The sequence below is a fragment of the Melospiza georgiana genome, chromosome 7, assembly GCF_028018845.1.
Source record: "Melospiza georgiana isolate bMelGeo1 chromosome 7, bMelGeo1.pri, whole genome shotgun sequence".
NCBI classification, from domain to species: domain Eukaryota; kingdom Metazoa; phylum Chordata; class Aves; order Passeriformes; family Passerellidae; genus Melospiza; species Melospiza georgiana.
In genome coordinates, this window is record NC_080436.1 from 31,848,160 (window position 1) to 31,862,486 (window position 14,327).

The 14,327-nt window shown below is 42.5% G+C and overlaps 1 protein-coding gene across 1 annotated transcript in view; it reads right to left on the minus strand.

Annotated features, from left to right (window-relative positions):
- Positions 1-14,327, minus strand: part of ESYT3 (extended synaptotagmin 3) — a 30,347-nt gene that overhangs the window by 12,011 nt on the left and 4,009 nt on the right. The window contains exons 2-10 of the mRNA XM_058027941.1: positions 12,268-12,309; positions 11,290-11,424; positions 10,722-10,798; positions 6,330-6,396; positions 5,667-5,756; positions 4,649-4,704; positions 2,084-2,204; positions 994-1,167; positions 381-463 (exon numbers count right to left, since the gene is read on the minus strand). Coding sequence (XP_057883924.1) covers positions 381-463; positions 994-1,167; positions 2,084-2,204; positions 4,649-4,704; positions 5,667-5,756; positions 6,330-6,396; positions 10,722-10,798; positions 11,290-11,424; positions 12,268-12,309 — 845 coding nt within the window. The remainder of the gene's footprint in view (positions 1-380; positions 464-993; positions 1,168-2,083; positions 2,205-4,648; positions 4,705-5,666; positions 5,757-6,329; positions 6,397-10,721; positions 10,799-11,289; positions 11,425-12,267; positions 12,310-14,327) is intronic.

Sequence of the window (14,327 nt, forward strand, 5' to 3'; positions counted from 1 at the left end):
ACATTTCAATGTACATTGAGGCATACAGCAAAAACCACCAAAAAAGCCCACTGTCAAGTCTATTCCAAATAACAACTTCTCCACATTACCTGAGTACATGCAGGAACACACTTACACTCCTGAGGTCTCCCCCTTGAAATATTTCCAAAACTAAAATAAATTTGAAGTAAATCTCAAGTAACTATTACTTCTAATGGCTTCCCAGGATTCTCTGCAGGATGCAACCTTGTCCAACATTAGTTGCACTAGGAACTAATTATGTGGTATTAATATCTGGGCAAAGGGAATCTCTTCCAACAGTATGAAATTTTCAGCATGAGTAATTCAGATGTCCCACAGCAGAGGCTACTGGACCCTGATCAAAGGTCTTGCTAATTTACCTGCCCATAAAGTCATCTTTATCTGGATCTTCATCATACAAATCCACTTCTAAGTCCTGACCAGGCACTTCATGAACAACAAACTGGAGGAGAAAGAGGTATTGATTACAAATAAAAAGCATTCACATACACATATTGAGGCTCAGGCTGTGGACAAGAACAGGACACTTGACAACAGTCTAACACATTAAGGACATTCCCTGTTCTTTCTTACGGTTAAATGCATAACAAATACAATTGATTATAGGTGAAAATACTTCACATTGTTTGCTTGTTTTTGACCTACAAGTTAAACTCCTCAAACTGGTATCCCTAATAAGCAGAGAGGAATTAATGCTAGAGCAGCCTGCAACTGCACAGGCTGATGCACTGATTGGTATTTAAAGCAGTGTTTTGCACCTCCTCCAAAAACCCACACATGTAAATCAGATCAACCTGAAGGACATTTCAAGTTTACAATGTAAATTTGAACTTGGTTAAGGGACACAAACGCCTCAACCAAGAAACAAGGAAGTCCACCTGCTCTGTGCAGTCAGCTAAGAGAAGGTCCTGCAAGCACAGGGATGTAAATGGCTGTGTATCCTCCAGATGGAAAGATCAAAAGGCTCAGTACCTCAAATGTCTCATTCCAAATGGGATTAAGATCCCTGGAGACTGTCTTGCTTCGATACTGCACAGTGCCAACGCGAAGGAGAGCGTACGGATCAGACTTCCCCCTGATGGCACCAAGGAAATTGTCTTTCTGGACAAGGTTTTCAGCTTCTAACAGATGAACCCTTATTACTCCCTGCATAAAATAAGATACAGAATTGGTCATGAAAATGCAATCTTTGGATAATTATAATATACTGCCTCCTAAAACTGTTTATTTCAGGCAGCAAGGGTAGTCACCATGACAGTTCTGCAAAGACATTTAGTTTGATGCAGTGCATTTCCAATGACAGCTGTAATAAAGCATTTCTTCCACCATTTGCCTAGAGGGGAAAAAAGCCCCCTTAAAGAGATGCAAAATTCAATCTAGATAACTGTATAGGAAATATTTATTTTTAAATCAGAAATATACATATGCACACAGCATTACAGCCACAGTCAAATCAAGTGTAAAGATCAACTCCCACTGACTGAAGGAGGAACTAAGCACTCACTGGCAGGTTCTTATTTTATTGCACAGGAGCCATTCCACTTCAAATTAGTGATGCAAGTTTGCAACAGTGAACATGCCTTAGTCACTCATTTACATTTGTCCTCATTAGTATTAGGTATTTAATGGATGAAGGAGATTGAAGACCTGGATATGTTGAGAATTTAGGAAATTTTTTTTGTAACAATATGTGATCCTCCAAGTTCCCTATTTTACAATTCTTCACAGCATTAGTAAAAATATCAAATAGCATGACACTGCTTATGTATTTTTCCTCTCATTTGCATGTACCACAGATCTGCAGTTACAGAGTAAAGGTTTAATTGGGAAATGAGCTCAGAGTACAAACAGACTCCTTATGACTTGTAGAGAAGGTAGGAACTCCCAGTGCCCATGTCTCTCCCTCCCAAATTATTATCCAACACTGCTTTTATATTTCTGAAATATTACTTATTGAAAGCCCACAGCTCAGGCTGAAAGAGCTGATGCAGCATCCAAAGACACTAAGCTTGGATGCATCACTCAGGTAGATAAACACTATGTCACTGAAAAAACAACTCACCTGGGGGACAGGGAACCTCAAGTGGGCAATGTTCATGTTCTTTTTCAGAGGCACTGTGACTCTGTTGGGCAGAACCAGCCGTGCAGCAATGAAGTCTTGAATTAATGAGTCTGACATTACACTGCAGGTGGGGGAAAAAGGCAACCATCAGTCACAACTCAGGAGGGAAAGTGAGGGACAGCAGAAAGAATGAGCATTGCAAATTGACTGGTGTGGCCTAGCTCCCCCCAAAGTATTGCCAAGAATTAGAACAGGACAACCAGGGAAATGGTTGGGTCACCACCTCTGGAAGCATTTAAAAGACTGTAAAAGTGCTTAGGCACATAGTTCAGTGATGGGCTTGGCAGTATTAGGTTAATGGTTGGACTTGGTGATCTATAAAGATATTTTCCAAAGTTTATGATTGTATGAAAGAGCTGCAGAGTGGCCATTCATCTCCAATTTAGTGCTGCAGACTTGCAACAGGAGCATCCCCATTGCAGGGTGTGAATTTGGCTCATCGTTGTAAATGATGAATGGGAGCTCAGGCTGTGTGAAAACTTCATGCGCACACCCAAACATGTCAAACTCAAGTGTCTTCTGGGTTTCCTTAGGAATAACACCAGAGATGGACAAAGGGAGAAGGGAATCAGGAGGTTTCAGCATTTTGCAAGTGGCTCAAGGCTTCAAGCTAGTTTGTTTTTAGACAGAAATGGCCACAGCACACACTGCTGCCTACTCTTGGCCACCTGATGAGACCTTTTGACAAAATTGAAGCAGACAGACACATTAAAAAAAAAAACCAAAAAACTAGCCAGTCTCATTTCTCAGATGAGGTTCTGGATCTTGGCAGAATTTGCACTAAGAAGGAAAATTTCTTTTGAAGTAACTGGAGATCACATTGGCTGAATCGAGGGCACTATCTTGGAGTTCAAGGAACTTTGCAGCCTAATTACAACTTGCACAGTTTTAGCTTTGCAGTTCAAATCTTTGCTTTACAACTGCTCTTCTTGTGCAGCAGGTACAAGAAGTATATGGCTATCAGAGATGTCCAAGTACTCTCCAGGTGATGAATGAGAGGATTTCAACACACCACTACAACCTAGCATAAGCAAAAAATGACATTAAGAGGAAAACCTAGGAGCACCAATTGTCTGAAAGACTCATCCTCTTGACAGATCTAGTGCCTATAAGGGTATGACTGCGTAACAAAATTGTCCCAATTCACAGAGGAGGCTGGATTCACACAAAAAGAACATAAGGAAAGTCTTCTACTCCACATGGTAAATCAGGAGCCTTGGTCAGGCTCTTGGTTTTCCTGTAAAAAAAAAACCCACAGGAATGTCACAGAATTGTCCCCTCTCCCAAGTCTCAGGGTACACCCAACTAAACACAGCTTGCATCCAGTTTCTTTGCTATCTTAAGTGAGCCAAATTCATTTGACAGGGAGGGCTCTTGTTCAACCTGTACTTCAGCCCATTCATGGTCAGGCATGTTTTGCTCCCAGCTTTCATTGCACTGCTGAGGAACAAGCAAAGGTTTCTGTGTGCAAATCCCTGTGGGAGAACCAGGCAGTAAAAATTTAGGACACCAAATTTGCACTTAATTATATGAGAGGCTGTAGGCTGGAACACCTACAGGCCTTCTCCATGCAAGGATTAGGGAAACCAAGTTAGAAAAGAACAGATTAATTCCTCTGATAAAAACTGGAGCTCTCAGGCTAAACTCCAGGGCAAAAGGCCACTCAGGCCTCAAATTAAGAGAAAAAGGAAACTTCCTCTCATGCAACATCAAAAGCCTTCAGAGGATCTTTAATGCATAAACTGGCACCTAAAGTGGCCAGACTCTTCCTGAGTCTGCAAACCGTGAGCTGCAGGGGAGCAGAGAGGAACAGATACTTCTGAAAGGGACAAAGGCAATGGCTGTGTAACCCCATGTATTTTCCTCTTGTGCAACAGAACTTTCTCCTTACACTCAAGAACAAACTGAATCCCTAATCTGGTGAAGCAGTTTGTAACAATACTGAAACCCACTAAGATTTTTGTCCTTGCTGTGCAAGTTTTATGTATGTACTACTAACCCAAGAGGCACTGGAGAAGAGCTACACCTAAAGGGTGGGCAGATTACACAGGAAGAAAACTCTTCTCCTTATAAATCTGGTGCAGTTCTCTTTACCATGGATTGTACTTGAGTTTTTCAGAGGGACTGCAACTCTGTGATACCTTGCCTTTTTAAATTTACTTCACTGTAAATTTAAAAAAGCAGTCTGCCAGACTAAACCTACTTCATCTACCTTTGCAAATAACTTGCACATGGGAAACAGAAGGGCTTGTTTTTAGTTTATAGGTCATTGTTGTTTGGGGGATTTACTATTCCCATCCTAAATGTAATGAAGTGATTGAAACAGTTTTGCCAGAATGTAAAAAGGACCCTTCTCAGGTTTTGCCACAACCAGATACAATGGGGTGAACATCAGCACAACACCTTACACACAAAGCTCTCCACAACAGCTTTGGTTCAACAAGAACCACATCCCAACTTCCAAAAATTTTTCAAAGAATAAAGTAAAGCAAAGTAGACACTCACTTAATTCCTGGGACATCCAGAAGGTTGCTCATGCCTGCCCAGTTGATTTCCAAATGCTACAACAAGATTGGGGAGAAAATATTATACAGGACTATTAAAATTTATTTTAAAATAAATGTAGAATTTAAAAGGGAAAGCCTTCTAGAACAAAGGCAGATGTCTAAAGGAAGGAAAACCTGCACCACCAATTGCATCTGTACATTAGAATCAACAGCTGGTATCAATTCCCTTATCTATTTTATTTGCCATCCTGAATTGAGGGTATCACTGGAACTGAACGTGCAGGAAGAAGCAAAGTCAGCATTCAGTCCTTAGCAATGGCCACTGGCAGATACCCCGGGGTCATAAAGGAAATTCAGCAACTCTGTTAAGACTTTGAAGTTTTCTCTTCCTTACACTTTAGGGGTTGGCCTATGCCCTGAGGCAGAGGGATTTACAAATACCACTGGTTTCAGGAGTCTGTATTCCTATTTGTACAATTAAAAAAAAGAGGCTCTTTCATGCGCTAAAATAATGCTGCTACATCTAGACACAAAAACACCTCATTCAAGATGAAAAATGTATGACTTTCATGAACTCAAGCAGACCATAAACCACAAGCAAAGCTGTGTGCTGTAAGATAACTGCTTCTTACAAGACTAGAAGGTTTCTCATATTTTATTAAACCACAATTGAGTACAAGGGACACGACCTTAAACAGGCAAGCTTTCAAAAGGCAACCATGAATGGTCTCCAAAATGACTGCACTTAAAATCCATGAATGGGAAGGTAGAGCAGCCAGAAACCTTGCAGAAACAGCTCCTGTGCTGCCACCCTAAGACAGTCCTCCCATTCTCAGAGTGAAGCGAGTAAATATTTAGGCACTGCTACAAAAGTATACAGGGAATTAATTCACATCCTCCCAGAATTCAAGAGGGACACTGAACAATTAGGAATTTGTCATTTAAGCACCTGAACTGTGAGGTATTCACAGTTAAGCAGTTTGGGTTATCAGTGATAACCCAATAGCCTGACTCACCGGTTTCTGCATGAAAAACAAGGTCACTGCTCCAACAAAGGGTGCATCAGTCAGGAGAGGCTCCAGGATCACCCGCAATGTCCCATACAGCTGCAAACAGAACAGGAAAGCTCAGGGTTAAGGTATTCTCATGGTGCAGCTTCAAAACTCTGAGCTTTTCAGTGATGGAGATAATATTAGAAATTCCACTTGAATTTTATTTAGAATTTAATAAAAAAAAATTTCCCCCCCAACCATTGCTACTGATATCAGGCAATGCCTTCTGTGTTTGTGGAGTCTCTCTGCAATCCTACCATACAATGGAGCCATTTGTCTACTAGCTTTCAGCACAGGTTCTTGGTTTAATCTACACCAGTTTATGAACATCATGGTTCTTCTGAAGTCCTCTACCAACATTCTGAGCTCCTCTGAACTCCAGTGGCAGCTGCTGGCCCACACATACTCCAGCACCAACCCTGTTTAAGAGTCATTCTATGAAGCTTAGAAGTGGCATTTAAGTGCTTTCCATGGAAGGCCTCATTTCTGCAGCCAAGAACAAGGAGATAAAGCCAATCATTCCAAGCCTGACAGCTGCTAGTTTCCCAGTTGCCATGACCTCCCCACTGGGAGGTGCCACCTCCTCCCCACACAGCCTTGAACAGACAATGTTAGCACTGCACCCACCTGTACACCTTTCACGCCAAGATTGAATTTCGATATGTCCATGTGAATCTCACAGTCCCCTATGTAACTGAAAGAAAATTCTCACATTATTCCACAGTTTGCAATAGCCCCATGAGAAATTTGGGGCTGTACAGAGAATAAATGAAATCAGTTTAAGGATTGACAACATGAACCCAGAGGCAGAGATGGATTTTCAAGTGACTGAAAAAGGGAAGCTGAACAAAGGTCAGATCTTTCAGTCAGCTGGGATATTGATGTACCTGTAAAACATTGAAGCAACATCTGTATTTCCTGGCTACTTTTCCATTCTTAAGACAGGGGGTTGGCTGGAGCAAGCTTGCTCCACGAAGGAGACCAAGATGCTCACTCAAATTTCAAAGTCAGAGCCATTGCCCTTTTGCTCCCTTCTCTGCCAAGAGCCTGATCCCACCCCACACCCTGGTGACTCAGCCCCCAGGCTGGTGCAGAGCCATCCTGCCATTACTTATGAGGTTCCCACCTGGCCCACACCCAAAAAGCCCAAAGATCACCCATGCCCACAACCCAAAAACCCACTTGAAGGACAAATTTATCACTAAAAATAACCAGGTCTCCTTGAGGCTGAATTCAAAGACAACTACTTAGATCAGATTTTGGTCAGTTGCCATGGAGAACATCAGGCTTTAAATAAAGCAAATGCTGAACGTGGTACTTTGGCAATTTGGAAAGCACCTTAGACTTTTATTAAAGTACAAACATCACTTGATGCAGAAACCAATAGCCACACCCCAGGGAGCAGAACCCTGCAGATCTGTTGATGCCTCTGGCAGAAAACAACTGAAGGGAGCTACCAAGTTCCCTTTCAGCCCCCTGAGAAATAGCTCTGGCTGCTAGGACACACAAACACCCTGCAGGTAAAGCAGGGTGTAAAGGTGCTGCAGCAGTGAATGTGCTGTGCTTGCTGCCTGCATGCATAACTTCACTCCATAATCAAAGGAAAAGGGCAGGAGTTCTGCTCTGTATATGGGGCAAATACTGCTGCAGTTGCCACAAATTCAAACTGTAATTTGCATACAGACAGATTCCCTCCCACCCCAAAAAACCTGCCAAGACTGCACAACCCTGTGAATTTGCCTCCACTTCTGCAAGCAAAGTTTTTTGTATATTTGTTTACAGGTAGTCACCTAGCAGAATTTCAGGAGCTCATACACATAGAATAAAGTCTTTAATGTTGGAGCATCCTCATTTCTTATTTCCAACCTCATAAACCATGCTGAAATTAACACACTCTTTCTTAAAAGCTAGTGACATAATTAAACTTATTTTATGTTTGTTAACTTCTACAACTTTGACATTATCTTACAGGTCATTACACTGTGTGCTAATAGAGCATTGTTACAATAAAATTCTAAATGAGGAGCCAAAATTAGTTCCTTAATTTGCAGTAATTAATCCAAGAGGATTTAATTCAGCTTTTGCAAGTGCCTAACACAACACAAGTAAGAGCTGTGGTGTTTTACAGCCTTTCTACCTTTCCACACAGTCAAAAACTTTTCCCACTCAGTTCTAGATGTCTCTTTTCTCCAGTAAAGATGTCAGAGAAGTCTTACCAGAGTCTGAGCCTTAAATTAGCCTTCTGTCTGCCTCATACAGGTATCATCCTCTGCCAGGGTGCTTGGTAGGAAGGATGAATCTTTAGTTCATTAGTTTATTCCTCATTTCCAGTCCCATCTGCTCATGCTTTCATCTGCTCCTCCTGTGCAGCACAACCTTGCTGTGCTCTCTGCTATCCTGCCCCAGAGCACACCTGAGTCCAACTCAAGCCTTGACACTTAAAAGGCTGAGCTCCCCACCCTGTACAGGACTATGCTCTACCCACCTGTGGAGGGTGGAAGAATCACCTGTTGTTTCTCTCCTGCATCACCTGTTGCACAAGGTGATGCAGATATGCCTGTGCTGTGGATGAGAACCTTTTTCAAGTGCAAATATCTGTGTCTGTTCTGAACTTGGCTGGAAAAGCTGGGCCCAGTCTTTGTGACACAAAGGCAATCCACTGGCTGAAGGCAGGGCTGCCACCAGAGCTGGCAAGTTTAACTAACCTGGATGTCTGCACCTCCCTTCAGAAAAAGACCAGGAAATTCCCTGCCTGTAAAGTAACTGCCCAGGGGCCCCATCTTCTCATGGCCCCCATGCTGAAAGCCCCCTTTGGCCCAGCCTCCTCAAGGACAACTACAGCCCACACAAATAAGGAACCTCTAAGTGCTCTTTTTCACACTTCCCAAAGCAAGGGATGCAATTTGTGATACCACAAACTTAACACAGGAGAAAGGAAGCTCCTCTTTACATAGCCCATAGAACTGAACCACAGCATTCAGTGTTGCACCATATTGGTGAGATCAGGAGCACATGGTGAAACAAAGCCCTTCAGGGATCTCATGTCTATGAGTGGCTAATAAACTACCCAAAAAATTGGTTCCGTACAGACTACAAAAGAAGGGTAAGAAGGAAAGGTTTATTCTACTCCTACCCTCTTCCTGTACTTTCTCCATGTCACATCAAAGACACTGGGCTTCAACAACTAGTTGCCTTCTTGATAAAACTAGAGGGAAAAAAGCTATCCTCCTGTGCTACTGAGAGACTGAAAGCAAGAAGCATTTACAGAGCACAGAAACCTAACCCAAGAGTCACTGTGGTGCCAGCACTGCACAGTGCACCCCACAGGCACCCACAGCACTTCACTCTCTTCTCCAGTGCTGTGATGCCAGCACACAGCCCTGTAAACAGAGCAGTCATTTAAACCTCAACAGCACAGTGACCAAGAGGTAGAGTGAAGGACAGCCTCACACTGGGGTAACCCAACTCCATCTCCTCTAAGCAGCAAAAAACCCTGTTCTATTGGTAATCCAGAAAAAGGCAGGTACATAATAGCACCAATCACAGATTTGCCTCTCTGTGATCCTGACAGCAACACACAATCTCCTGCAGACACTGCAGGATGCACAACACAACTTAGTTGCAGACATTGATGTTAAGATATGAACACAAGTGAAGCTGAGGCCTTAATGCAGCCCTAGAGAAGAGACCCCCACCAGAGAGGCAAGGCAAACACACACTCCTGTGCGAATACAGAAAATACTGGGGTTATCAGATGGCACCAGCTCAGGTTAGGTTATCAGCATCACCATGAGGAACAGGAGTGCTTGACCAGTTTGGAGATGTTGATGGGTCTGCCAAAGGGACTGGAATGCAGAGGTGGGGGAATCCCTCTGCAAAGGTTTGTCAAAACACAGTGAAAATGAGCATGTGGGAGAAGCAGTTTAGCAGAGAACGCAGGAACCTTCTGCAAGGCTTAAAAGGCATTAGATCTCCTCTCAATCTCAACATGGAAAGCATGAATGATTTGCCAAAGGCCCTAACACTGACCTGGGTATTACAACAGCACTGAAACATCTGGCTGAAAATCAAGCATGTGAGTTTACAGGGAGTGAGGATGCTCTGCCAGGGCTGGGGATGCTGCCATGCCACTGCCATGGTGAGCAGCAGGCACAGGTTTGAGGAGCTCTGTTGACAGGTAGTCACCTAGCAGAATTTCAGGAGCACAAACCCAACTTCTGTTGCCAAGACAGTCCATAATTTCACAGCTTTTTCCTGGCACTACCATGAAAAGCCAATTTATATTAGGATATTAGGCAGCTCAGTCACCCACTAAACTTACAGAGCTACAGCAGCATGCAAGTGGTAATTCCCCCAGCAAGTCCCTTCTCCAGGGCTAGACCAGGAGACAGTTTAGCTCTGCAATGGCTCTGATGTTAACAAAACATACAAGCTCATTCAAAACACCCTGGGAGGTATTAAATGTTTTATCCAATTTTGTTGTTGTTATTGTTAATAGAGCTAGAGGCAGTATTCTGCTCAGAGAATAGCTGTAATCAAAAAAGCAAATGTGTTGGATGGCACATAGAACAAATGACTGAAACAGAAGATTAATCTAGAGGAAGGAATTAAAAAATAAATAGTGCAAGTAGTTCTGGAAGAACTGGAGAGGTTGGACTAATGAGAAACCACAGAGGGCAAGATAGACCGAGCATCTCCAGACCTGAGAGCTTTCCTGAGAAGAGGAAACACAGTTTGAAAACTTGGTTCTCACTGCCATCCATGGCAAAGCCAAGGGACAAGTTCTTATATCCATGGCAGCCCTGATGGGCCAGAGGTAACACTTAGAGCTGTGCAGGTCATTTCTGGTCTACAGGCTGATGCACATTTCACTCCTGTAACCACTGAGGACACCCAGCTGGGAGACAGATTATCTCACATCATTCTAGGCTAATCTTAGTACACCATGCCCAGTCCAGCATGACACATGCACAGGCAGTAAGTTAAGAACCATCTACAGAATCAATGATGCAATATTACCAGATCTGCAGGTCCAGGGTAACTTGTCTTCTATCAATTTCTTTGGTGTAGGCTTTTATTCCATTAATTCTAGGGCACTGAAATAGAGACAAACAAGATACAAAATAGTCAACATCTATCAAGCTAAGCATAAGGGAAAAGTCCTACTCACTTTGATGAATTTGAGTACAGAAGCATTAATTAAATACTTTGCAAAACTGCATGCAAAATATTAATATATCACTTCAGGTGTTTTTTTCTTTAAAGACAGAATGGCCTTGACAGTCCTCAAACACAGGGCAGTAGCCCTAGGCCATCCTGCAAGCCTTAGAGAGCACTGAAAACTTCTGTTGCAAGGCTATAACAGAAATAGATATAGATATAGTCCTTTTTTTCCATCTCCAGTACCAGGATGCTGACAGCAAGTGGGAAGAGATGTGTATCTTTCCTGTACGATCTTTCCCTCATGGTGAAGATGCTCAAGTGAACATGAGGAGGGAGCAAAGTTATTACAGAGCTAACATCTCACTCCCTTTACACGTGAACTTTTCAAAAAAGAACCACAAGAGTTACAAAAGACTCCCATTACCTTCTCGCCAAAGTGGATCTTGGTAAAGGTGCATGTTTTCAGATGTACACTCTTTGCTCTGATTTTTGGCTCAAGAACTTCTTTGAATGTTTTTTCCATGATTGTTCCAAAGTATGGCCAAGCCTGTACAAGGACCTAAAGGAGGGTGAAAGCAGGAACACATTGAAGAGTCTTTGAGTAAGACAGCTTTTGCTGAGAAACAAACACACCCATTACAGAACCCTGGCTATTGATATCTGTCCTTTTAAAATACCAAGTCAACTTTGCGCACTTAAGTCATCCTTATGGAAGGATCTATCTCTGTTCCTTAGAAATGGAATTTGTTTCAGGGACTGAAGAGTAAATTTTCAGTACCATGGAGGCTGCTTCTAACCACAGGAGCCAATGAAGCCCATGGTCAAATCTCTTAAGTACAATAATCCCTAATTACTCTAAAGTGTCACAATGTTCCCTGGAGTTAGGTTTATTTAGAGGACTGAGATGAGTTTTTATATAAAAAAGAAAATCTGCTTAAAAAAAAAAAAAACCCAAAAAAACAAACACCAAAAAAGAAGATAGTCACTAGATGCTAATTTGCAAGTTCAGCTGTTTTGCTGTTTTGCTTTGAGAGGTTGACCACACCTGCTGATGGAAGCATTGGCCTCTGGGAACCTTTCTGGTAGGAGGAATACCACTAAGTTTGCTAAAATAATAATAATAACATACACATATATGTATCCATGTATACACACAAACAGTTTCATTTTCTTCTAGTCTCAGAATGAAGTGTTGAATTTATCAAACTTGTATCAACCAGGATCACATTGGCTCTCAACCTCAGTGGCAACCCCACGCTCAAGTGACTCCATACTTCAGTATGGACACTAATACAATTGAATTATGCTAATTTAGTAGTAATTTGATAACTTTCTCAGACTTGTCCCACAGAGTTTGGATGGGAGCAGGTGGTTTCACCAGCTGGAGTTCAGAGCTCCTCACCTTGTTCAGCCACTCCACTCGTTCAACATCAGGGAAGTGAACCTGGATGCAAAGAAAAATAAAAGTGAGTGCCACGTGCCATCTGTTTGAGCACACTGCAGCACATGCAAAAGATAGCATGGAGTGTGGAACAATTGTCAGAGTAAGCCGAGATCCCTCTGCCTTCATACATACATCCTTTATAATTGATTACCTCCTTGAAAAATTGTAAAATGCAAAGAAGCCAGTAAAGAATAGTAAAAGGCAAAGAACCCACGTGCACTGATGTATCAGGATGCCTCTGGGCACATTTACATGATTAAAGCAAGTGTCACTTCCTGCTCATGATGTAAAGCAGCATTAGATTTCTCATCCTTCTCTTTGTCATACCTTGGGAAGCCACGAGAACCTACTTCCCTTTAAGACCATGAGCTGTGCAGGACCTGTTTCCTGTACTCACTCTCCTCAACCAGGACACCACACTTTGGGAAACTCAGAACCTGCTTGGGAAACTCAATGTCTTGGTTGTGGCAGCATTTCACCAACATGGTGCCAATGGCTTCAGGGAAAAGAAGCCCTGTAAGAGTTCAAGCCTGTTAGCATACACTATCATGTGTAACAGTCCAGTGTTTTCAGTTCTCAGAGCTTTTTAAGATGGTAAGGAGAAATTAAAATGAAATAGTAACCTATAAATCATGTTTTCAAGTTGGACACACCAAATGCCAACAAGAAGTGTGTATGTCCATTACAAAACCCCACGAGTTCCCTGAAGTGATGACTTTCTTAATCACCATCAGGACAACTGGGCATGAGACCACTCTCAAGTAAATGATCTCTCAGACCCCTGCAAGAAGCTGCTGAGTGAAGAGCTACAACCACCTTACTACAGTCACACATTAAAGCCTATGGATGTGGTATTTGCAGCTGGTGCCACAAGTTGGCAGCAGGTTACTGCAGAAGGGAAGGACCAGCTTCTCAGAATGGACATTAGAGCACCTGAATACAAAGGGAATATGGCTATCATCTAGCCTGATAATAGTAATTGGCTAGGACAATACTTCCTCTTACAAGAGCTGTGAATTACACTTTTCAGGCAAAGCCTCACTGTTCATCAGCTTTCAGAGAGGTGCTCAGAGACGTTTGGATGGAATGGATAGTAGCCTGTTTTTTAGTACAGCTTTATAGATGATTGAAGAGCCCATTTTCCCTGCTCAAATCATGCTTCAAATGATCTCATTAAAAAACCCCAAAGTAATATTACCATATTTTTTATAAGAAATTTCTTTTGATGCTCTAAATAGCAACTTTTCCATTAAATAAGACAACAGAAGTTCATGGAAATGTCAGCCTGCACAGGTCTATTTGCATGATGAAGGGAGAACTCAGCACCAGAAGGGACAATCAACACAGACAAACTGCTGCTGACATTTTACAGTGAGGCAGATTATGTGAATCAGGGGACCTCCTCTTCACCTGCCAGCCTTTCATTTTCCACCTAAAGGCTCTCCATCAGGACACATAAATCCTGGCTTCTCAGCTCCAATGTAATTGCCAAGCACCAACACCCTGCAGCACTTGGGCCACAGCTTGGGATCAGATGTAGGAAGGACAGAGCAGGGATGGAAGCAGCATGGTGAGCTTGTTCTTCAAAACACCTTACAGACAGGAGAGGGATGTGACCCAAAACAAAGGACAGGACAACAGTTAGGCTACCCCTTCCCAGTGAGAAAGTCACTGCTTATATGTGCAGGGGAGAAATGTGGGGCATTATAAACCATTATAGTTGTCTGGGATTATTCACTAGAGGCAAGGCTCCTAGAGACTTGAAACAGCACAAAGGGGCATCAGGAAAGAGGCAAAAACTATGAGAATGAGGGTGTAGCTAGATCCATCTTTAGAAAAAGTAAAATTGAATTCATTATTTGCACCACAGACACCTGAACCACCAATGGCCCACAGCAAACCTCCAAAGCAACTGCAATGAATCACACTGCTCTGTGTCACACCTCAGATGCTGTGATAGCAGACATTTATACACAAATGTACAGGTACATTTCCACCCCACCTGACACCCCTTCATT